The sequence below is a fragment of the Quercus suber genome, unplaced genomic scaffold, assembly GCF_002906115.3.
Source record: "Quercus suber isolate HL8 unplaced genomic scaffold, Cork oak 2.0 scaffold_149, whole genome shotgun sequence".
NCBI classification, from domain to species: domain Eukaryota; kingdom Viridiplantae; phylum Streptophyta; class Magnoliopsida; order Fagales; family Fagaceae; genus Quercus; species Quercus suber.
In genome coordinates this window covers 1009960-1036330 of record NW_027069610.1, presented here as the reverse complement: position 1 = coordinate 1036330, position 26371 = coordinate 1009960, and the positions used below count along the sequence as shown (strand labels likewise).

At 33.2% G+C, this 26371-nt stretch overlaps 3 protein-coding genes and 1 long non-coding RNA gene across 4 annotated transcripts; all 4 read left to right on the top strand.

Moving 5' to 3' along the window:
• Positions 1-10249: 10249 nt before the first annotated feature.
• LOC112038566 (uncharacterized) lies at positions 10250-13705 on the top strand. Its single transcript, XM_024071385.2, has 2 exons — positions 10250-10958; positions 13453-13705. Exons 1-2 carry the CDS (start codon positions 10416-10418, stop codon positions 13579-13581), a joined length of 672 nt encoding a protein of 223 aa, XP_023927153.2. The 5' UTR covers positions 10250-10415; the 3' UTR covers positions 13582-13705.
• Positions 13706-13904: 199 nt separating this feature from the next.
• On the top strand, positions 13905-14812 carry LOC136069072 (uncharacterized). The gene is made up of 2 exons (XR_010630356.1): positions 13905-13997; positions 14403-14812. It is a non-coding gene; the product is annotated as an uncharacterized LOC136069072 (long non-coding RNA).
• Positions 14813-23071: 8259 nt separating this feature from the next.
• On the top strand, positions 23072-24836 carry LOC136069063 (receptor-like protein EIX1). The gene is made up of 3 exons (XM_065777140.1): positions 23072-23496; positions 23681-23764; positions 23884-24836. Exons 1-3 carry the CDS (start codon positions 23136-23138, stop codon positions 24834-24836), a joined length of 1398 nt encoding a protein of 465 aa, XP_065633212.1. The 5' UTR covers positions 23072-23135.
• A 347-nt stretch (positions 24837-25183) lies between these two features.
• LOC136069062 (receptor-like protein EIX2) lies at positions 25184-26371 on the top strand. Its single transcript, XM_065777139.1, has one exon. It carries the CDS (start codon positions 25184-25186, stop codon positions 26369-26371), a length of 1188 nt encoding a protein of 395 aa, XP_065633211.1.

The window sequence follows — 26371 nt, the reverse complement described above, 5'->3', positions numbered from 1 at the left end:
AGGTATCTCTCATTTCTTAAGTCTTACGTAAGAAATAGGGCTGCTCTAGAAGGGTTTATTGTCGAAGGATGCATAGTGGAGGAATGCTTAACGTTTTGTTCACAGTATATGGAAGGAGTTAAAACTATATTCGATCGACCCACCACGATGATGGAGGAGTCAACAGGGGTGGTTTCAAGCGTGACACTAGACAATAGAGAGTTAACCCAAGCCCATTGCTACGTTTTATTCAATTTCGAGAACATTTACCAGTTTCATGAGTAAGTACTACGGACACCAATATTATTGCACGATAATCCAATGTACGCTAGGTCTATTAACACTAATATAATTGCCATCGCAGGATGCACAAAAGATTGATGGAGGATGAACTTTGAAAGGGCCACTGTTGTATATCTAAAGCTATTATTTATAAACACCACATGGAGAAGTTTTGTGGTTGGTTTAAGTGTCATGTACGTATGAAATCTTCAACTTCTTAAGCTTATAACTTTCCCATAACTAGAGTTATAATACTAATAATAATAAGTTTGTTTGGTAATATTAGGTGATGTCAATAATTGATGTTGATAGGGAAACTACTGGAGTTAGTGATACACTTATTATGCTTTCCTAATGGCCATATACTTTCGTAAAGCGTCTGAAGCATTATGTCATAAATGAGTTAAAATTTAGGAGTTTGAATGATGTGGCAAATAGAAAAACATAGAATAGTGGAGTTAATACCGCTACTGAAGGTGGCATTACGTGCTATGTTGTGTTAATAGATATTATCGAGTTGAATTATTCTAACAATATCAAATATGTGTTATTTAAGTGTACATGGATTGATGATCAAAATATGATGGGATATAAGACTGATGAGTTTGGGTTTCCTATAGTGAATTTTACACACTCCATACATGGTAGGGATGAAATGATGGATGAACCATATATCTTGGTATCTCAAGTTACACAAGTTTTTTATGTAGAAGATAAAAGGCACAAAGATTGGTATGTTGTCGTTAAAACTAAAGCCAAGGATGTATTTGATGCCGGTATTGGCCCCCAGTGTGATGAGGATGACACATATGAGTTTTGTGAGAATGTACTGTACAATATAACTAGTAATGATGTTGTTAGTGACAACCTTAGTTGGGCTCGAGATGATGTAGAGGGAATGACAATTGATGCCTCCATCATTGGTGAAAGAGATCTTCATGAAATGGAAAACTTAGATGATTGTGAGTTTATTGATGATAAGTCCAACAATGAAAATAACAATGAAGACAAGTATAGTGAGGATGTGTAGTGTAATAGTTTTTTTTTTTTTTTTGGAGGAAGTGTAATAGTCTATTGATATTCTATGTGTAATTATGTTGTAGTTATTAAAGATCTTGGAAATTATAAGTAGAATTTGTAAAGGTCTATTGCGTGCAAAGTTTGAAAATCTTACATATATATGTTACAACTATTATTTCTTCATGTTGTTAAGATTTATAATTAATTACTTACATTGTATGCTATTGATTGTTGGTTATAATTATCATTATGTTTGTATTGTAAAGTTATTGAAATGGGGAGGAAATGGCCATTGTTGCTTGTTGCAGTTGGCCAAGGATTGTCACATTCCCGACAAAAGGTGGAGGAAGAAGTTGAGGAAGCCCATATTTCTAAGGAGGCAAGACCAGTTGCAAGTGACAATGAGACACAGCCCCTAGGTAGTTAACATGTCTTCAAATATAAAATTTGATGTTTATTACTAGATGCATATTTTTTTTTTTGTGGTGTGGCATTTTTCACTAGTTGTAAACTTTGATAATTCAATCCTAATATTGGTAGTTTTCTATATACAGAAGATTATCAAGAAACCCCCGCACTAGAAAATAGGCGTAACACACATGGGAAAACAAAACTAAAAGATATATGGGAACTGAATGGTAACGAAAAAAACCTAGTTAGAGTTAAATGGTGAAGGCCGACTGATTGGGGACAATGGGGAAATGTTAATTCAGTGGTTGGGCACTTTTTGCGACAATCCCTTTTTGTGCCCGCTTATGCTTGTTGTGTGGACGAGTGTCTCAAAAACATATAAAGAAGATTGTTGGAAGGAGATTGAGGTAATATGAAAATAAAATATAAGTAACTATCATTTACAGTCGCTGTCCTAATTAAATGTCATTATGAGTAGGGTCCATGCTTGTGTTTTGCTAACTGCACTTTTACATTTCAAAAATAGTGGATAATTGACCCCGTTATTGTCACACCACCCGATCAAATGAAATGGGTAATGCGACAACTAGGGGAACTGAGGAGAGATCAAAGGAAAATGTTGAAGGACCAATGCTATAAAGATGGGATGACAAAAGAAGAGGAAAAAGCCAAGAATCCATTGTCGGTTGACGGAGAGCAGTGGACAGCGTGGGTTGACTATTGCTTTTTGCCTAAAACATAGGTATTACTACTTTCTTCATCTATCTTATCTTTGTGGTAATTTACCCTCAGCAGCCTTTATTCAAGAGATGTTTTGTTATTTTATTTTTATTTTTATTTTTGTGGTAATGTGATCGCAGACATTAAATGACAAGAATAAGGAAAGTTATGATAAATAGAAGGAGATAGCAAGGTTTGGGCTCAGAAGTTTTGCGCAAATTTATGATATAATGGTAAGAAATGCATTAGAAGTGCTACTTTCTTCGTCTTTCACATAAGTTGATATTATGCTTCTGAATCACACTAAATGTTGAAAACAAATTTTAACTTTGTTTCTGGTGGTAGTTATAAACTTATATTTCATGAACGCCTTAGTCAATGCAAATGATAAACAATATGACAATTATGAGAGCAATTGTGTATATTGTATGAATTTTGTTCATGATGTAGGTGAAATCTATAGGAGCGGTAGTCGAGCATGCAGTTGTTTATGAAAAAATATACACTACCAAAGATGGGACTCTTGTTACTGCCCAAGCGGGATAGAACATTGTAAGCACAATTGGAATTGAATTTTTAGTGTATTTTGTGTTTGTATTGTTTATTGAAAGTAATATGTTATTTGGTTTTTGTGGAAAAACAGGCCAAGATGAGAGAATTTTTGAATGAAGAGGGCATGGCACTACAAGGAAAGCTTAATCAGAGGCGAGGCATGAAGAGCAACTCACACAATCACTAGCCCAATTTGAAGCGAGGCATCAAGAATAACTCACTCAATCACTAGCCCAATGAGAAGCAAGGTATCACGAACAACTCGCTCAATCAGAAGCAAGGCATCAAGAACAACTTGCCCAATCAGATGCGAGACATCAACAGCAAATGGCTGAAGTGTTGACGCATATGAGAGATATGTTGGCCCAACTTAGCCCACATGTGCGTGATTCAAATCCTTCTGAGGTAGAAAAAAAAATGTTATTTAGCAAAACAAAACTTATTGCAATGCATTGTTATGTGATATTAATATGATGCCTTTGATATATTTAAGGAGGCAATGCTTGATGGGTACAGAAGAGATCTTGTGAAGTTTCAAGGAGAACTGCCATAAAAATTGGTGATTTGACTTTCATATGAAGAGTAGTAATTTTGAGATAGCAAAGTTGTGCATGTATTTGGTAGTATTTATGGAAGAAGGCCTTTGTTGATCACGTCCTTGGTGGTATAGTGTTTTTTGGATTGAATTAGTTAACTTAAAGGCTAAATAGTTTAAAAACATTGTGTTCAACAAATGATGAGATTGGTGTAGACGATGTGTACTATTTAATGTTGTAGGCCATATTCATCTCAAAACTCTTGTAGATGAAGTGTCAAAATGTGATAATTCTTACTGCAACAAATATTATGGAGCTAGACAGGGAGTGGGAGTGTTGATTGAATTATGAAGATCTAGTGGCCTATTTGTAATGATGGAGCCATACATATCTAAGTGTTTGATAACACAACTTTCAGATGTATGTGTTTAAACTCTATACCTTTATATTTTTGTTCATAATTGAATTTGTTGGCTATTGATTGTGGTAATCATTTCTATTGTTGCTAGGGTTTAAGCTTGTTCTGGTTATCTATGTATTTAAACCTGACATACTAGACCTTCAATGCATGTAAAGTAAAGGGGTGGGGGGGAGGGAGATGTTATCAAGTACTGAGATGTTTATATTTCTTTACTGGTTCCGCTTTTCCTGTATCAGCCATCTAGCTGTGCATCAGGTAAGTTACATTTCAGACATTGTTCCTTATAAAGAGCAAACAGAGTTATAGGCGCATGAAGTCTTTCAAAACTTTTTTAGTGTGAATTTCAATTTAAATGGGTTAAGCTGAATAGTATTGCTAATGCACACTTGGCCTATCTAACTATGTTGGTCAATCCATAGCTAAATATTAGCGTTTGTATAAGTGATGATCTTGAATAGTATTGCCATTTCTATTTTAGAAGTGCTTCCTATCAGCTAAATCATATCACCAACCTTGCCTCTTTACTTCATGTACTACAAGTTTAAGGAAAAGCATTATGGAAGCAGTGGTGCCTCCTCTGGATTGACTTCAAGTTTGGCATTTACACTTGTGCAGGTTTGTACAACTTTGTACTCTCTCCATGAACTCTGTAACTGAATATAGGCTTCTAATGTGAAGCAAATATGGTTAACTAAAATTTAAGAAAATTTTGTTGGAAGCCCGAAGGTCTGCTATAAGAATTTATGCCAAAATTGACCATACCTCATGATAGTGTTTGCTGGCATGCTTATTTTCTTAGTCATTTATGAAATTTCAATTTCACGTGGTATAATAAGTTAGCAATTGAATTAAGTATAGGGCTTCTCTTCACTCCAATTGTATTTCAAATGAATAGGTGTCAGTTCATGGTCAAGATTTTATTTCGAAAAATCTGAGGTGTCAAACGCGTCACTCATTTAATCACATACTGGGACGCTTTGACTCTCCTCTACCAGGTGCACATTGTTCAGAGGGGTGCTATCCAGCCTTTAATTGAGATGCTTAAGTCCCCATATGCACAGCTTGGAGAGATGTCAGCTTTTGTACTAGGGAGGTTGGCACAGGTTAGCGTCTTTCCTTTTCACTTGTGCAATTATCAATATTATTATTTTTTGAAACTTGGTTGCATATTATGCAAGGGATATATGTTTCCCTGGCTTGATAAAATAAATTGAATTTTAGGACAAGCATAACCAAGCTGGCATTGCTCATAGTGGAGGTATAGTGCCTCTACTCAGACTTATTGACTCAAGAAATGGAGCTTTCCAGCATAATTCTACCTATTCTTATGGGATTTTCAAGAGCTAACTTCTTGCCGCACATACTTTAGAGTTGCTGCTTGAGCTTTTACAGTCTACAAGCCTGAAGCAGAAACATGATGGTTCAAAGGCACTATACAAGTTGGCTACTAAGGCCACTTCAAGCTGACTTGTAGCAATTGTAAATGGTTTAGCTCAAGCTGTCTTTTGTAATGTCTCGTGTATTTTGTTCATTTTTTGGAAGCCACTCATCTTGAAGTAGTCACTTTCTTGTATGCCACATTGTTAGGCTTATATTCCTTCATTAGATCAATGGAAGAGCATAGTAGGCAGTGAGTTTTAGCTGTTGAATTGATCATATTTCATTCTATGAAAAGCAGGGTTGATTAGTTAATAATGGTTGAATTTATCATATTTCATTCTATGAAAAGTAGTACTTTGGGGATGGCTTTGTATTTGGAGCAGTTTCTTACAGGAATGAGTAAATGGTAGGAATTTGTGATTTAGCTAGGAAAAAAAAGAAAAAAAAAACCCTATAGTCTCATTTGCTAAACGTAGCTGTAGGAGGCTTTAGCTGCGTTTTTAGTGAATTATGTTCCTTTGTCTTTTAAAAACGCGGTTATAACCCTTGTCTTTTGTATTTTATGTTCCTTATTGATGGCAATATACTTTAGTGGTTGAGTTAAATATTGAAACCTACGTTCTATTTTTCTAATTTTGGTATATACTATTGGCACAGCACAATTGAGTAATGACCAAAGGAACACAACAACCTAATGAGGCTTACCAATGATACAATAATGATTCTAGTCTTCTTTTCAATTTGTGGAGTTTCCCGTTATTGGAATTTGGAAAACATTAATTTGTTTATATCAATGAGTGAACTCGATTCCCCTTTTCTCTAAAGTTTACCTTTTCTTTGTTTCTTGTTTGTTTAGTTTAACAATTATCTACCTGTATAGCAATGTTTAGACTTTAAAATTTAAAGTATATAAAAGTTTAGTGACTTAAGTATCAATAATTCATCATTGGATTTTCTGATAAAGACAATAATAACAAAAAGTTTAGTGTCATAATTAAATGTACAATTTTTACTACAACTTGCTCATAGAATATGTTGTGAGTGATGGAGTTGTGAACCTATATGAACCCTACACTTTTTCTCCATCACTCATAACATGTCATGTGAGCAAATTATGACAAAAATTGTGCATTTTATTGTGGCATTATACTTTTGTAATAATAATCACAGGGTTCAAGCTGTTAGCCTACAAGTACTAACACCTTCTATTCTAAGGCTTCTATAGTGTTTGTTGTATGATTTCCAAACCCCATTTACCCCTTCCTCCTTTACCTAGCTAGTAATAAATAAATACAAAAGCACCAATAATTTGGAAGTGAATAAAATTGGAAATTCCAAATCTAATTCAGGTGACAAGGCACATATTTTCTTTTTCTAAATTTATTTTTACTCATTTTTTATTTGTGAGGCATTGTAGATAACATACATGAGTTAAATCTCAAGTTAAAAAGGGGTAATCAAATAAACTAATAAAGCATAAGTTGGGTAACTATCCCATGCTCCCCCATATTAACATATTAGCTTAAACAAGGGATGTAAATGATAATATATCAGTAATGATATCTTTTGTTGTGTCTTGTGCTTGTGATTTGAATACCACCTCCCCCTTCCTCACTGTATACCTATAAGAAGAAAATGGGCTAATTATCATTTTAGTCTCTAATGTTTTCTTTATGTATCAAAATCGTCTCTATCGTTTTAAACATGTGAGTTTAATCCTTAATCTTTATACCTCTACTATTAATAATAAATGGAAAAAGTTAAATGTAACTAATAGTGATATTAAAATATTATTTTTATAATAAAAAGAAAAAGAAAAAAAGAAAAAGAAAAAGAGAAAGTATATATAGTAAAATCCTCCATATTCTATTCATTATATTATGACCGTTATTACTTTATTGGCCAAAATATAATTTCCTTTCCTCCCTTGGATATGATTTTGCACCCAATTCTAATTGAGTACATCAAACTAAAGATAGTTTTTCGGAACCAAACCTTGTCCTAATAGAATTTTGTGACAAATTAATGAAGTATTCTACTTTACGAAAAAGAAAAAGGACACTATTGGTAAAATGGAAAAATACAAATAGGAGAGATTTCTTCGTTGACACTCAAACTACGTGCTCCAATAATGGAATGGACCACTGCACCCTTCGACACTATAAGATCAGAGATATACATGTACTGATATTCTCTTTAAACCAACAATCTAACTTGTACATAAAGGTCACAAAATAGTTTTTTTTTTTTTTTTTTGCAAGTTAATGGTTAATGTAAATGAGTTAAAGTTGACACTAACCAACATAGTATGACTTGATTCATATAAATAAATATTTTTTTATCTAATATAAAAATAAGTAATTAAAATAATTCTATTTATTATATTAATATATTCTTCGTTGAAACTCTAAAGTTTTTTTTTGGAGAAACAAACACACACACACAAGAAAGAGAGAAAAGAGTTTTAACACAAAGGCACACCACAACTTCACTCAAAAGTCATGGTAACTTTTAAGGGAGGGTGGGGCAAGTTATATTACACATAACACACTCTTTTAAGTAATGTGAGACAATTATCCCCTTTTTCTTTTGAGAAACAAATAAAGAGAAAAAAAAAATCTACTCTTTTTTTATTTGTGGTATATTGTGCATTTCTTTTGGATAGAACTTTAAGAACTATTTATTTGTAAGATATTAGTATTTTATGATATTCTTACAAAATGGATTTTGTGTAAAATTTATTTGTTTATAATTATTATAATTCATGAGTTTATAAATATAAAAATATGCTAATCATCTTAGGTAGTTTTTTAAATGGGTTATATCATGGGTAATTATATCGTCTTAGGTAATTTTTTAATGACCCTTATTTCTCATTTCTAACTTATTGTAAAAATTCAATGTGTAAGATTTAATGACACTTAATTAGGGTCAAATTCTCTCCTCCCTACTCAATAAGGGATTTGAATTCAATTTTTTTTTTGAATTAAAAAAACTAAATAATACCATTAAACCATAAATTTCTTATCAAGTAAATCATCCAATATTATAACTAGCTCAATATGACATAAAATCATATTCAGCCTTTTGCGGTTTCTACTTTTTGGCACGAGGATGTAGATCCCTGATTGATGAGTCTAGACAAAAGTCACGTAATCTTGTTTAATATCTTTAAAAGAGAATGTTCATTACATTTTTTGGAAAATTTATTTGTCTTGTACAGTTCGTTATATTTTAACTTCTTTGGAAAAATCTGGCCCATATGATCTTTAAATTTGGAAACGTGGACATTTGCAAGCACGGTACACATACTTGATTGTTTTCACTCTGTCCATTAACGTTATGCACTAAATAGTTAAATTACTACTTGGATATTTCGAAACTGACTGAATCATGAGTTGGAGAAGTTCTACTTCTATCTTAATTCTTACAACCTGAGCGAGCTTCGAAACGTTTTGCTAGAAAGTGTGAGAAAGATTTTACTTAAAATTTTAAACATTTACTACCACTAGTCCACTACCAATTTGGGGAAAAGAAACAGTGGAAGTTTTCAAGTGTTTTTTAGAAAAAATTGAATACTAAGTAAGCTCACTAAGAAGTTTTGTAGTTTGGTGATATCGACTACTCTCTTTTATAACAACTGTGATTCAACTCCTCATCTTTATTGTCGTACCTATCAAATTATCAATTTTCTTATTATATAAGTTTTTTCTAATTTAAAAAAAAAAAAAAAAAAAAATCTCATCCTTGATTTTGATCTCAACTACCAATAATAAAGATCATAAAAGCAAAAAGTCTTGTAGTTGTAGCTCATTTGACATGTCTCCATTCACAAATTGTTTAAGGGTTCAACAGAGGAGATGTTCGAGATGTGATGTTATAGTAGTATATTATTGTATATATATTTCTAACCATCTTAAAAAAAAAACCATAAAATATCACTAACTTTTTTCCTGCTTTTTTAATATCTGTTTGCTGGCAAGATAAAAATAAAAATGCTACTAGTCATAATGGTTAATGGATTAGATAAGAGAGAATCTTAGAGCCCCAAACTCAAATAAAGGGAAAAAAATCACCTCTTTCACATTGCAAGGCTTGAATATTTCCTTCTATATTATTGTCAATTTGTCATTGCAAAATAACACGAGTTACGATTTTTATGGCAATTTTTATAATATATAAAATGCATATTATAATTAATCTAAAAATATGCATATTATAAATACCTATAATCTTTGATTAATAATCATAAGGAACTCAAAATTTTGAATGAAAATATAAATGAAAAAAAAAATGATAAAGTTTATCTACAGAATTAGTTGTAGCCTAAGACTACAATTTTACTCAATATCTTTTTATTGAAGTTGAATTTTAACAAATTCACAATTGAATTACATATTCTTCTTATATCCTCAATACTTGCAAAATTTCTTGAAAATTAAAGATCAATAGCTATGTTATCAGCAAATTGTTAATATTGCAAGTTTTTGTAGTTTAAAATTATGTATAAAATATAAGTTTATAGTTCATATAGTAAATAATATCTGTTTGACAAGAACTTTGACATATGTATTAAGAGTATAAAGAACATGCAATTTAACAATTAGATTTTCAAAACATATATAATAATATTTATTTTATTAAGCAAAATTATAGTCTTATATTACAATAAATTTTGTAACTTTGTCTTAAAAAAAAAAAAAAAAAAACTTGACTATTTAAAATGAATCTCGACAATCATGTGGAACTTATTCAAAACCCCAATCCATTTTTTATTAATTTTATCACGCAAAAGTTCCATTCCCACAATAGTCATCATCTTCAATAATTTTGAAAAAATTTGTCACAAACAAGTTATTACTAGGAAATTGGTAGGGTGCCCCACCACAATTTCCTTACACAAAAACAAAACATTAAAGAGCAAACCAACAAAACTGTACCAAAACCCTTTCATTTCACCAACCTATCACTTTCAAGTTTCAACAACAACAACAACAATAACAAAATGATCACAGAATCTTAAAACTCTTTTATTCTTTTTCAACAAAATTTCAAAGTTCCAACCTTTATAGTTTATACCCCCAAAAAAGACTCCTTGTAAGTCATAATTCACAATGGCATTGGCACATTCCAAGGCCGAGTATTACACCCACTTACCCCCGCACCAAAACTACGTCGTTTTGACCCCTTACTACCCGCCTTTCAACAGAAGCCGTTGCCGCATACTCTGTACCGTTTTTCTAATCCTCTTAGCCGCCACCGTGTTCTTCTTATGGCCGTGCAATCCCGACGTGAAGATCATGCGGTTCAAACTGAACCGTGTGCATGTCCACACGTTCCCGCGCGTGGCCGTGGATATCTCAATCTTCGTGACCGTTAAAGTTCGGAACACCGACGTGTATTCTATGGACTACGCGTTTCTCGACGTTGGTGTCGGCTATAGGGGGAAGAGGCTTGGTCACGTGAGGTCTGAAAGTGGTCACGTGACTTCTAGAGGGTCGTCCTACGTGGACGCGGTGCTGGAATTCGATGGGGTCGAGCTGCTGTCAGACGTGGTGTTCTTGCTTGAGGACTTGGCTAAGGGTACGGTGCCGTTTGATACTTTCACGGAGATTAAAGGCTACCTTGGCGTTTACATCTTTCAAGTCCCACTAATGGTAAAAACTGTCTCCGTTTAAAAAATTACTACTTCATTTTACTATTGTCATGAAATAACCTGCAATAATGCAATTAAAAAAAAAAAAAAAGGGGGGGTGAGGGAGGTTAAACTTTGAAGTTAATTTTAGTTTGGGATTGAGTAAAATTGAAGTAGAAGTAGCCAGAAAATTTGTTAATAAGTTAGGCTAAAGATAAAAAGATAAAATGCTAACTAGTAACTTGTAAGGGAGGTTCAACATTTTTTTTTTTTTTTTTTTTTTTGAGAAAGAAATTTGGATGTTAATGTGATGATTGTGTACTGAGTTGGTACAAAGTGGGGTTTGATTCGTTGGAGGAATTTATAAATACTGTTGTAATTCTTGTCTTTTCGAATTAGTTCTCATTGTCCCCTACCAAGGCCCATGGGATTTGTCTTAAATCCTGTCTATAAATGGTCTTTACTTTAATAGAAAATGGGAATTTTTTCTTAAATTTTTTTTTGGAGATTTTAGTTATTTAGATCATTTTGAGGTTTCAAGTTATATGTTAGTTATGAAGTTTAGAAATATTTTGGTCATTTTTTAGGTCTTGGGATTATTTTGAAGGTTTTGGCCCTTTTGGAAGTATTTTTCTTACTTCAAAATTTTAACAGGTATTTCAGTCATTTTAAATTTTGAAGTATTTTGGAGATCTTAAGGTTATTTTAGGTATTTTGGTCATTTTGAAGTTCTCAAACTAAAAGTTTTAGAGATATTTTGGTAAAAGATTTAAGGTAATTTCTATACAAACCAAATATGGTAATCTAATAAACACTTAAGAAAATAACATTTCACAAGAATCTAATATTATGTGAACTAGGTTTGTCCATGGATCGGGTTTGTGCCCAACTCGGACTCGACCTGAATGAGGCAGGTGGATGAAAATTTGACCCGAAACCGACTCGAAGATTTGGTCGGATTTTTTGGTTCAGGTCTTGTTGGTTTCGGGTTGATTCGGGTTGGTCTTAGGTTTTATCACCAGGGTTGAAATCTAGCCAAATCTATCGAGGTATGGCCCAGATTTGGTTGGATAACGGCAAGATCTTGTCGGATCTAAAGGATTTGGACCAGATCTCAACAAGATCTCGCCCGATTTGGTTCGAAATTTGTAATAATTCACCGGAAAGGATAAAAGTTTCCGTTTGGGTCAGGTGTCTTGAGTTTTGAAACAAAAAACTGACAACTGACCCGCGTGGGGTTGGGTTAGCGAGTTTGGAACCTGTGTCCAATTGCCAGAGTTGTCGGATTGGGTGGCGGCGGGTTGGCCGGGTTGAGCGGGTTGGCGGGCCTGTGGACCGTCCTAATGTGAACTGTGAAAAACTTTCATGCTCTTTAAGACTGAGCTGAAGTTGAGTCACGTGTTTAATTTAAATTCCCTTTTTGGGATTCTTAATATCAAAATTTTGTATTAGATATTATTATTGTTTCCAATAAATAAGATCCTGTAAAGTTCAATTTTTTTTTATAAATGAATTAGTCATTTCATTTCCAGCTCAAAAAGGTTAATAAATTTTTTTTTCCGTGCAGTAATTTCTCATGTACATGTTGCAGTGAGTTACTGTGTTTGTTTGTCTTGAGTTTGCTCCAACATCGTATTCTGAGTTTTTTTTATAGTGCATGTATTGATGTACTTGTTTCTGTGAAATAAACTGCTTAATCATTGAAAAAAAATTATTGAATTTTAAATTTAATCACATAAATTGTCGTTGTAGCTTTGTGTACGGGATAAATTTTGCTTCCTTTAGCCACCCAAGTCTCAACCTCTTTTTAAATATTAGACTTTATGAAATTTAAAGCTTTTTATTTTTTAGGGGAGGGGGAGCTCATAATTTTTGACACAGCTAGGCAGCTAGCTAGGTTACAAAATATTAATTCTTAACTGTATGGAGTACTAGAGTTTTCAAAATTTTGGGGGGTTGAGGAGCCCATTTCTGATCTAGTTCCGCCTTTCAGTACTGGTTTCTGTGGTTCATATGTTCAATAAATGTCAGTCACCCTTGGAGTTTATTGATTGAGGATTAGTTGGGGTGCCTAGAAACATTCAAGACAAGTTACTTATTGATGAATGATCTTGTATGGGCATATTTGCCTTAATTTAGGAGAACATTTTGAGGAGCTAGATATCTTGGTGATTTACTTGGTATGCAATTTTGTAATACAATCATTAACCCAAATGCTTTACATGGAATGTTTTGCAAATGCTCCACACTGTTTTTTTTCCCTCAGATCTATATATGCATCCATTTTCTCATTGTAATTTTGTGATGCAACACTTTTGGTTTTGAAGTCTGCTCTTCTGCCCTGCATAAAGAAAATGACAAGCTAGAATTTTTGTAATCTATACCAAATTATATGCTGGTACTCCACATTTTATTGTTTCTGCTTTCTAACTATCATCCAATTTCTCTAACTTTCCCATGTTTTCAGAATACAATTCAAATTTACTGATACTGTGTTTACTGTAATTTTTTAACAGGCTAAAGTATCGTGTGAGGTGTTGGTAAATACGGTTAATCAGACCATTGCCCATCAAAATTGTTATGCTCGGGTAAGCAAAATAAGCTTATTGTTCATTTCTATTTGTAGGCCGAAGTCTCCATTTTAGATCTAAAGAATGACAATACATATCTATGCATATACACCATAACTATCCTTATATAAACTGTATAACTTTTCAATGGAGATTGACCATGACCCCATCCATGCATACAATGAGCTACTTTCCTCAAACTGCACCATAAAGTATAATCTAATTGCTGTAAAAAATTTTGGTTTGTTGCACATGCATGCACTGGCCGCTTGCAATTTAGTCTATACCAAATTATATGCTGGTACTCCACATTTTATTGTTTCTGCTTTCTAACTATCATCCAATTTCTCTAACTTTCCCATGTTTTCAGAATACAATTCAAATTTACTGATACTGTGTTTACTGTAATTTTTTAACAGGCTAAAGTATCGTGTGAGGTGTTGGTAAATACGGTTAATCAGACCATTGCCCATCAAAATTGTTATGCTCGGGTAAGCAAAATAAGCTTATTGTTCATTTCTATTTGTAGGCCGAAGTCTCCATTTTAGATCTAAAGAATGACAATACATATCTATGCATATACACCATAACTATCCTTATATAAACTGTATAACTTTTCAATGGAGATTGACCATGACCCCATCCATGCATACAATGAGCTACTTTCCTCAAACTGCACCATAAAGTATAATCTAATTGCTGTAAAAAATTTTGGTTTGTTGCACATGCATGCACTGGCCGCTTGCAATTTAGTCATTATTGTGCAGTTATGGACAGTGGTGATTGATTGGTAGAGCTTTTTTTGCGGCGCTTCTTCGTAAACTATACGACAACAAGCAGTCAATTTTTGGAAACGGCATTGAATTTCTTATACTAACTTCTGTTTATGTTATCAGTGATGAATTTGAGTGCCGCACAAGGTGCCACAGAGCTAGAAGGTTCAATGGATGTCTTTAAGTTTCCTCAATCTGTACATTTTGAGACAGGTTTGGATTTGTGCACATTGAAAGCACAGATAGTCCATAATATTCTATAGACCACATGCCGGATTCCTGCATCTTCTGTTATTATATGTTATATGTAATAGTGGGGTGGGGGGTTTAAAAATTAGGTTGTGATTGTGGGGGAAAAGTGATTTGGGTGTAAAAATATTTATTCTGTTAGCCTATTACCAGGGTTGAGTCCATATTTTTACTTGCTGTAATTATCTTTGTGAAAGTGCTTTTGGGAATCAGGCCATGGTTATGACAATGTTTTCTGAATTCTCCATCCCTTTATCTAGTCAACAATATGAAATTTATATCGATGAGTACATTGTCCGGCTGGGGGTTTATATATGGGTGGTTTTGCTTATTACATTGATTAGGATACAGAGGATTGGAATGAAAAGGATGAGGTGCTTTGTGCAAGTGTGTTGAGTCTGAAATTGGACATGTACTTTGATTGATCTAGGTTATATAAGTGATTATAAAGATTTTTATGTGTGCTGATATTGTGTAGGCGTGTGCTGATTAATTTTCCCTAGTTACATTAATTAGCCTCAAAACAAGAATAGTATAAAGGATTGATTTGCAAGCTCTTGATCCAAAATCAACCGAGTCCAAACAGAACCCACAACCAAACAAGAAAAAACTGGTTTGATCCTTCCAACCATACGTCATGACTACCCATGCTTTCTGCAAAGATCAGCTATATATGAGAGTGAACCTCTGCAGATAAGTTTCACCACTTTAGCACTATCCTTTGTGTGATCACAAGTCCACTACCCCCAAAAAAAAAAAAAAAGATTACAAAGGCCAACACAAAAGCAGCCCCTTTTCTGAGAATAAATCCAAACTTTTTCCAAAATTATACCTCACCTTTCCTTAGCCTCTTTACCTTCCTTCCTTTCCTTCAGCTATAAGAATGGAACCTAGGGAGCTATCCTAATTCAATAAAAAACATCTTAACCTTTCATAGAAGCATAACAAGAAGAAATATTGATGTGTCACCCGGATTTTCCTTTGGTTGGTGTCAATCATGACTGGAAGAATAGAAGAAGGCAATTTGCATGGGCTGCGGGGACGGCTACGGTGGAGGTGGTTAACCCGCAAGCCCCTATTGAGCTACCTAGAGGTGTTGATGGAGGTGGTGCAAGTGCAACAAAGAAGTACTGTCTGTGTTCACCTACACGCCATCCAGGTTCATTCAGGTGCAGATATCATCGGTCCAAGTATATATGGATAGGACGATTAGGACCCATTTCCAAATAGGTTTTATACTTTGTGTTGCATACAAGGAAAGCTTCTGCTAAAATGTTATATACTTTGTACTTCTTTTCTAGCAAAGTTCCGCAATATGTCCTAGTCTTGAAGATAAATGGCAATGGTTTTTTTCTGTTTTACCCCTAAATAATCAAATGAACAAAGGAGATGAGTAAATGAGATTTGTTAAGTGGTAATGGTTGGTTGCTTGTTGGATTACTTGGATTACTGGGCTAGTTGATATAAGAAAGTGATATAATTGGTGTTAAAAGTGACAAAATAGGTCTTAAGATTTCTAATAGAGAGAAATGAATATATTCATTAACAATCTAGACATCACCGGAGGAAGATCTATATAAATATTTCAATTATCTCTAATTTTTAGTTCTTTTTTTTTTTTTTTTTTTTTTTTTGAAAATCTAATTTTTAGTTTGATGTGAGATATGTGGCATTTGGTTTTGTGTGGTTTTGATTTGTTTTTTAAGATTAGAGATTTTTTGATGTCATGTATCTCTCATGGTTAAAAATTGAAGGAAATTAGAGATTTAAATTGGATGGAAGCCTCTTATGTTTTCTAGAATAAAGGTGTGATCAAATTAAATTGTGTTACAAGTGCTAATATTGATTTTAATAACTATGATAGTTAAAACTAATTGGATTATGCTAAGAAACTTGTAATATAAGTCTAGGGGTGGCAAAATCAACTCAAATTCATTTACCCAACTAAACCCACCTACTAAACTAAGACCCAAACCCACCTATTTATTGATTGGGTAAAATGGGTATTAACTATTGTGGGGGGGTAAAAACCCAAAGCTACTCAATGGGTCTGGGGCACCATGTCGAGGAGTATTATATTTCCGAGGAGCAATAGTTGGTTGGAATGAACCATCTGAAGGCAGGAAGCCCAAAAGTAGAGGGGGAGTACCGTCCGAAGAAGCCACTACTGGTCCGAAGATGTCTTACTCCTCGGTCACAAATGACCTTGATCAATCAAACGTGTGGAAGGTCCAAATGATCTTCCTAGCAATCCCAATGATAATGATAAGCTCTGGGTAGGTCTGGAGATGATCAGAACTAAAAAATATCTAAAGAAAAAGCTGCTACCACCGCATTTAATGCACTGCAACAGCTTTTCTGGCCGCATTTATGTGGAGAGGACTCCTGAACAGTGTAACCTCAGCTACCGCCACTCACAAAGAACTAAAGTAGACACATGACGTGACATGTACTTGAGTAGATACGCAGATGAAGAACATGTGGACGATGGAGATGATGGGAAAGGGTGCTATATAAAGAAGAAAGGTCCCTGATAATGGGGGACGGAGAAAAAAGAAAGAAAAACTTTACTGTAGCTCTGAATGTTGTAATTACTGTTCACTTAATAAAACATCTCTTCGGACATTCATTCAGGGAGTTTTTTAAGCATTATTTCATGTTATCAACACTGCAAGTAACCTAACCAACCATTATTTAATTCATAACCAGCCTAGCTCTTTCACTCACTCTCTACAAATTCATTGTTCTGGGTTCGTTGGGCATTTAACCCATATCTTTTGGGCTTGGGCTACAAACACAGACCCTACAACTATTAACCCAATTAACATAAGTATAAAATGGGTTTTACCTAGGTACCCAATTAAATCCAAGTATGACTTAGTTATCATTTACCCAAATCACTCCAACTCTAAAATGCTCCAAAATCATCCACAAAAAAAAAAAAAAAAAAAAAAAAAAAAAAAAAAAAAAAAAAAAAAACAACAACAACAACAACAACAAAAACAAAAACAAAAACAAAAACCTCTAAAATGACCAAAATAACCCAAAAATCTCTAAATGAGCCAAATACCTAAAAACCTCCAAAACAACAAAAATATCTCTAGAGCCAAAAACATGACCCAAATACCCTAACAAATGCAAATCAAGGCCGATTGATGATTAGGATGGGGATTTGAATGATTCGAAGACTTCTATTATATATCTTTCAAAGATTTTTTTTCTCCAAAAATTAGGGGTTGATTAAATTGCTTTTGAAATTTCCCCACTTCTGACATTCTGTTACTTAACAATTTAATTTTTGTCTGTCCTTTTTATTATTAATACACAATGCACTATACATTTATTACAACCCCTAATCCTTAACGCTTCCTAAATCCATCCATAAAAAAAACTCAGTTAAAAATAAAATCATTGAATACTCTTTTAAATATAATTATTACTATAAATAATTTTCAACTTGTACTCCATAAAATTTAAAAACGTATCAAATGTAAAAATTTTAAGGGTTGACTAAATTGCTTCAGATATTTTCCCACTTTCAGCATACTATTACTTAACAATTTTATTTTCATTTGAAAAAAAAAATACATAATACACCATACATATATAAGAACCCCTAATTACTTTCAGTTACTAAATTTGTAAAATTTTTATTAAAAAAAATCAATTAAAAAATCATTGAATGTTCTTTTAAGAAATTAATATAATTATTACAACAAATAATGTTCAACTTGTACTCCAAAGAATTTAAAAACCTTTTACATGTAATATCAAAGTACAAAACTATCAATTTACATTTAATTATTTGTTAATCTTTAATGAATGTAATAAATTTTTTTTCAAATATAACATTTATCTAAACATAATCTTGTATGTAAACATATTAGAAAATTAAATAATGTTATACATTCATTACTTATATGCATGATTTGATATGATGTTATGCACATAACCTCTTTTACAAATGAATCATTGAATATGTGATACGATGATGAAATGAAAAACACAAGTAAAATGTTGCCAAGAGAAAAATCACTATAGAGTAGCCTACTATAGCCAACAAAGGAATCCACTATAATACCAACCTTTGAACAAAAGAAGACCAAAATAAACCTAAAACCTCTAAAATATCCAAAACACCTCGACACCACTAGAATAATAAAGGCCCCCCCCCCCCCCCCCCAAAAAAAAACCTTTAAAATGATGAAAATACTCATGAAACGTAAAAATGACACAAATACTCTTAAACCTCAAAAAATGACCAATAAGTTATAATTGGTACTTGTCACATTATAAAATTATGTTAAAGCTAATGATAATGCCTTACAAAGCTATGCATATAATAATTTTATGTTTTACAAATAGTATGCATTACAAAATAACACATAGGATAATTTTATGTAGTAAGAGTATAGCTTGTATCTAAAATTTGCAATTCTTTAGGAAATTTAGGGGCATTTTTTGTCTTTTTGAGGTTTCATTTTTTTTTTTGTTGTTGTCTTTCTAGAGGTTTCAGGGCTACTTTGGTAATTTCAAAGGTTTTAGGGGGAATTTAGTTTTTTTTGGAGGTTTTAGGGGTGTTTTGGCAGTTTCAAAGGGTTTAAGGTATTGTGGTAATTTTGAAAACTTGGGGCATTTTGGTAATTTTATAAATTTAAGGGTATTTTGGCCATTTTTGAGGTTTTAGTGGTATTTTTGTTTATATATATATAATATATAGAGAGAGAGAGAGAGAGAGAGAGAGAGAGAGAGAGAGAGGTTGGGTTTATTCAGGACGGAACCAAAACTTGGAGTTAGGGGGGGTGGAAGAATAAATCAAAAAAAAAAAATTGAAACTCCAAATAAACATTCATTTAATAAACCATCAATAAAGAAAAATACACAAAATTATTTTTTTAAAATATATAATGCAATTTTTATGAAAATAGAACTTGCGTCTTAATATATTATATGTGTGAGGTCTATTAGACACTAACTAATAGACAAAAACACTAAAGACAAAACTACAAAAAATATCACAAAACATCAAGGTTATTGCTAAAGACAAAACTACAAAAAAAAATTTTATTTTTTTAAACTATAAAATTTTTTCTCAAACTTTCAAAAGTTCTATTTTGTCCCTAAACTATCACAAAGTTCATTTTTCGTCCCTAAATTTTAAAAGTTATTTTTGTCCCTAAACTTTCAAGTATTGTTTTCGTCGTCAGCATCAGCGTCAGAATTTAGGGACGAAAATAGAACTTTTGAAAGTTAAGACGAAAAAAATTTTGTGATAGTTTAGGGATGAAAATAGAACTTTTGATTTAGGGAAAACGAACTTCTGTGATAGTTTAGGACAAGATATTACCATTTTACAAAACTTGGCAATAAGAGTTGATTGTTGCGTGTGGTGTAGTGTTTGTTAGATGATAACTTTTTCATTTATAAAAGAATATAAATTATGGGTCAATCAAATTTTTATCTCTCTTTAACTCTTTCTTTCTACTCTAGTTTATTTTGCTTAGTCTCTTGTCCCAGGCTCCCAGCATCCCTGACTCCCTACTCTTGCGTAGGTGCTCTGTGCTATGAGAGGATACTTTTGCTTTTGCCGTTGGCTGCTGAATTCCTTTCCTTTGTGTTCAGTGTAAGTTAGTTAGGTTTTCATTTTATTTTATTTTTTTGAATGGCTTAGAAATCACCTACTTTTTCCTTTTGATTATATGTGTGAGGTAACACTCTACTCTAGGCTAGGTAGATATCTAATTAGAACCGGCTTGATTTTTTTTTTTTTTCCTTGTGTTCGTCTTGGGGTGTTGTTTGGGCTTAATTTTGTTGTTGGGCTAATATATATATATATATATATATATATATTTGCATTTAAAAATATCAACAATATTGTTAAGGGGGGCAAAGTGCAATTTTATTGAAACAAATTGCTAAAAATAATATATTATAAATATACTAATTTCTTTTTAGTATATAATATATATATATATATATATATAATTAATTTGATAAATTGGTTATAAATGGATAAATAGGTTTATGTATCCAACCCACTTATGCTTAGCTCAAACTCACTCGTTTGATACCACACATTTTTTGGTATTTTCAATAGAAACGCTCTTCTATTATGTGTCACCTTGTAGTCTTGAAGCAGCGAATTATCACTAGAACACCATCCAATATTTGGATTTTACAAATAAACTGAGCCTTTTATGTTAAATTCTGTTATCAAGCAACTATTTGATTCAATTACCACATAGTCTAATTAAGCATAGATGAAGATTTCTCTCAAAAGCATAAATGGAGATACGGATTAGGACGAGAATATGCGTACATATGTTTCCAACCAAAAAATCTTTCTGCATTTGTCCCATACCTTCGGCTTTATCTTCCAACTCCGAGGAGGATTTTCTTGGACACATTTATGATTTATGTCTATCTAATCTTTGTTCTCATTCCAAGTTTGTTTGTTTTAGGTCTTTGTGTCAATTTCAGGTCTCGTAGATTTGAATATCACTTGATAATCACTAATAAGTTTGCGGGAGTTGGAAGTCCAAAGCTTCTGATTTTGATTTATTTTATTTATCTTTTTTTAAAGATAAACACTAATTCAACATGTTTATTATATTTGGTTTCTTTGGGCTTTAATGTTTGTTGTGCAGGCCTGTAGTGATCGAATAAGACTAAAAGCCTCCTTTGCATGAATGCAGTCTTAATATCCCTTTATCTCAAACAAAACCCTACCATTAAATGTATTAATTAAAGTCAAGCGAATGATCAAGAGTTTTGTAGTTTAGTTATATTACTTGTTCTCCTTACAAAAAAGAACCAGAGCTCAAATTCCCTCTTCTTCTATTATTATAATGCCCAAGTTAAAAATAAAAAATGTATGGGAATGAAAAATTTATTTCAATCCAAACTCTTTTTTTTTTTTTTTCCTCAGATTAAGAGGGATTTTTTTTTTTTTTTTTTGTTGAAAAAACCTTCTGAAAATCTTGTCATGTGATACAACCTAACCAACATTTTGGACCAACAAAATTGCTTTCAGTTACTAATTTCCTTCAAACAGCAACAAATATGAATATGCAGTACTCCACCCTTTTGTTGGAAGGCCAAATTGAACCAATTAATACTGAAATCCGAAAGAGATGTTGCCTCAAAGATGTTCAAAGCCTAAATGAAATCCGAAAGAGATGTTGCCTCAAAGATGTTCAAAGCCTAAATGCCAGTATTATTTTTCTTCCAAAAATGTTAATATTTTGATGATAATGAAGAGCAAAGGATTTGATGCAGCACAAAATTCTCAAATGAATTTAGGAATAAATAGATAAAAATAAAATAAACAATAAAGAGAGAGAGAGAGAGGATAAACGTAGTGTTGCCTGCCATCAGCCCAAGCAGGAATGTAAAGAAATCGGGCCCAATTTGCTGTGGGTCTCCATCGTATATCAACAGTGATTGCATGGGCCGCTTGCATCAACGTTTATAAAAAAGCGTGATTGGAAACCTATATATGTTCCTACAACAAATTAAAAAAAAAAAAAGAAAAAAGAAAAAAAAGAAAAGAAAGAAAGATCAAAAATAAAATCATACACTAGTTTCAAAAATTAGGTCACTGCTAGGACCAAGCTGTGTAGTTCAAATTTTCAATAATTTGTATATTATATTAATAATCCACCACATTTTTCTTGTTTTAACAATAAAAATTGGGTCAAATATGTCACATTTGCTATATGTAAACTAGTTGACAACTTTTAATGTGTCCATGACATTTGAAGTTTAATATTCTCTTCTTGTTGTAGTTATCGAATTAAAAAAAAATCATACCTTTTAAAAAATTAAAATTAAAATAGTCTATTAAGAAAGTCATTGTTAATTATTTTTATTTTTATTGAGAATCATTTATTGTTAACTAAAGTAAGGAAAAATCAAGTAAATTGTTCATGAAACCCATCTAAGGAGTGCTGACAGTCATAATAAGAAGATTACGTTTGCATTAAATTTTATTTAGCTGTTAGGATTTACAACAATTCTTTTCTGACAGTCTGATGAGCCAAAAGCCCATTTTAGAAAAGAAAAACAATCTTATCTGGCCTAGGAATAAAAAAATTCCCCCCAAATTATCCGATTATTAAAAAAGAAAAATAAAAACCTAAAGTTACCAACTTGCCTTGTGAAAAAGAAATTGTATGGTTTACAGTTTACGTTATGACTCAGGAACGAGTCACGGCAGTGGAAGAACTTTGCCTTACCGTGTGGGAAATTATAGAATTGTTTAGAAGAGAATTGGAATGAGATAAAGGAAAAAGAAAAACTAGAAAAAGCAATACAAATCATATGATTCCTGCAACGTGGAAAAAGTGAAAAAGTAGTCTCCGCCTACTCTCTAGTCCATTCCGTGTGTGGATTCTAACAAAGAACTTTCACTTACCGTGTAAAAAAATAAACCTTAGACAATGACTTCTATGTTCGACCGTGGAAACAACAATTGACCTGACCATTCCAATCTAAATTTAGTTCACACTTCAGTGATATATATTCATCATTAATGCATGGCTTTCGCTTCATAAAAATCCACAAGACTCAGCATTAGCATTGTCACTATCAGCAAAATACTCCACGATGATTAATTATAATCATACTGTTGTTTTATTTCTTCTTTTGTCCTTGTTGATATTCAAACTGGGTTTATGCACTGAAAATCAGAGTCCAACTAATAATGTGACAGTGAAATGCATCAAAAGTGAAAGAGAAGCACTTGTCAGATTCAAGGAAGGCGTAATTGATTTTCCAGGTAAGCTTTTTTCATGGGTCGGTGAAGATTGCTGCCAATGGAAAGGCGTAGAGTGCGACAACGAATCAGGTCATGTTACCAAGCTCAATCTTAGCAACCCAGCTGGACGCCGCAGGCACTATGAGTACGACGGAAGTGATAAGTATCTTTCTTCTTGCTCAACGGGTAGACTTTCTTCTTATAGCAAAAGTAAGATAACTTCTTCTTTGATTCACTTTAAATATTTAAATTACTTGGATCTAAGTTGGAAAGATTTTGTTTAGAAAAAAAAAAAAAAGTTGGAATGACTTTGAAGGTATTTGAATTCCTGAAATTTTTGGCATGCTAGAGAACTTGATGTATCTAATCTCTCTTATATATGCATCTTTTTTAGGAGGTGTTGAACCATCGTTTGGTTATTCTTCCCGAAATACATATGAATATGATAGGGGGTCTTTTCGGTCTAGGTTATTGCTCGGTAAGATAACTTCTTCTTTGATTCACTTGAAATATTTAAACATATTCAGTTCTTGAATATTTTGGCATGCTAAAGAACTAGATGTATCTAAATCTCTCTTATATATGCATCTTTTACAGGGGATGTTAATGCATCTTTTTCAGGGAAGATTAGTCCTTATCTCGGCAATTTGTCGAGCCTGACGCATCTTGACCTTGAAGGAAACTACATGTTGTCTACCAAAAATTTGGATTGGGTCTCAAGTCTCTCTTCTTTAAAGTACCTGTATTTGGGGGGAGTCAAGATCAATCATACCAAAGCAGATTGGTTGAATGCAATTAACATGCTTCCTTCCCTTTTGGAGTTAAGTTTATGTTCATGTGAGCTTGAACACCTTCCATCATCCCTTACTTCCCTTAATTTCACCTCTCTTAATGTCCTTGATTTATCATACAACCTATTTAACACTTCTATACCTCAGTGGCTGTTTAGTCTTACGAGTCTCACAAAACTTGATTTGAGTTTTAGCAATCTAGGGGGAAAATTCCTTGATTCATTTGGGAGAATTGGAAGCTTAAAATACCTCTATCTCGGTGGTAACCATTTCTATGGTTCAATTCCAGCTTCTATTGGCAATTTGTCATCCTTGAAGGAGTTGGACCTCTCATACAATGAGATGAATGGAACCATTCTAGAAAGTTTTGGCCAACTCTCAAATCTAGTCAAACTGTATCTCCTAGAAAATTCTTGGGAAGGTGTCATAACAGAAGCCCAATTGATGAATCTCAAAATGCTAGAAGAGTTTATGCTAACAACTGATAAAAATCAGTCTCTAGTTTTCAATGTGACATACAACTGGTTTCCTCCTTTTAGCCTTAAATCTCTTCATCTAGAAAGTTGTCTCATTGGCCCCAAATTTCCTTTTTGGCTTCAAGATCAAAGTGAGCTTACCCATGTCACCCTAAAAAACGTTGGAATCGTAGGCACTATACCTGAGGAATGGTTCTCTACGATATCTTCTCAACTCACCCACTTGGATCTATCCAATAATCAAATAAAAGGGAACTTGCTGTACCAATTAGTTTTATGCTAACAACTGATAAAAATCAGTCTCTAGTTTTCAATGTGACATACAACTGGTTTCCTCCTTTTAGCCTTAAATCTCTTCATCTAGAAAGTTGTCTCATTGGCCCCAAATTTCCTTTTTGGCTTCAAGATCAAAGTGAGCTTACCCATGTCACCCTAAAAAACGTTGGAATCGTAGGCACTATACCTGAGGAATGGTTCTCTACGATATCTTCTCAACTCACCCACTTGGATCTATCCAATAATCAAATAAAAGGGAACTTGCTGTACCAATTAGTATTTCCAAATTTGACTAAGCTATTTCTGCAAAGCAATTTGTTTTCAAGCCCTATCCCATCAAATATTAGTGATCTAATGCCAAGCTTGCAATATTTAGATCTTTCAGAGAACCACTTCTATGGTACAATTCCTTTGTCCATATCGAAAATAAAATATCTTAATATTCTTGTACTCAGAAGCAATTATCTTTCAGGGGAGCTCCCTTATCATTGGAATGAGTCACAAATAGGCTTGCGTGTTGTGGATATTTCATACAACAACCTATGTGGAAAAATTCCAAGCTCAATAGGTTTCTTAGGAAACCTTTCTATATTAGTGTTGAGCAACAACAATCTTAGTGGAGAAATTCCTTCTTCCTTGCAAAACTGTTCTATTGTGAGCATGGATTTTGGGGGAAATCGCCTCTCGGGAAATCTTCCGTCATGGATAGAATCAAACATCTTCATCCTACGCCTACGATCAAATCTATTCAGCGGAACCATCCCTCGAAAATGGTGCAATCTTCATAAACTTCGCATCCTAGATCTTGCACAAAATAATATCTTTGGGGGCATTCCAAACTGTTTCAACAATTTTACTGCTATGGTTGATCACAACATCTTTGGGTACAAGCCTATTGAGAACTATACAGAGAAAGCATACATAGTTACAAAAGGAAGAGAGTATGAATATGATCGCACTCTCCAATTTGTTACCTGTATTGATCTTTCAGGGAATAGTTTGACAGGAAGAATTCCTATTCAAATAACAAGCCTCACAAGATTGGGTACGCTAAACTTGTCAGCAAATCATCTAATTGGAAGTATTCCCAAGAATATAGGAAACATGCGGTGGCTAGAAACACTTGATCTCTCAAACAATAGTCTTTTTGGCCCTATTCCTGGAAGCATGGCTTCTTTGACTTCCTTAGTACATTTGAACCTATCGTTTAACAACTTGACAGGAAGAATCCCATCTGGTAATCAGCTCCAAACACTAAATGATGCAACCATGTACAAGGGAAACCCTTTTTTGTGTGGGTCTCCTCTTCCGACCAAGTGCCCAAGAGATGAAACATCTGATGGCCCAATTATTACCGATGTTGATGACAAACAAGATGGAGATGATTATGAAAGGATATGGTTCTATGCTAGCATTGGACTCGGGTTTGCTGTAGGATTTTGGACTGTTTGTGGCACGATACTATTGAAGAAGTCATGGAGGCACTGTTATTTTCGTTTCTGTGATCACATCAAAGATAGGATTGTATTGCTTATTCATTGA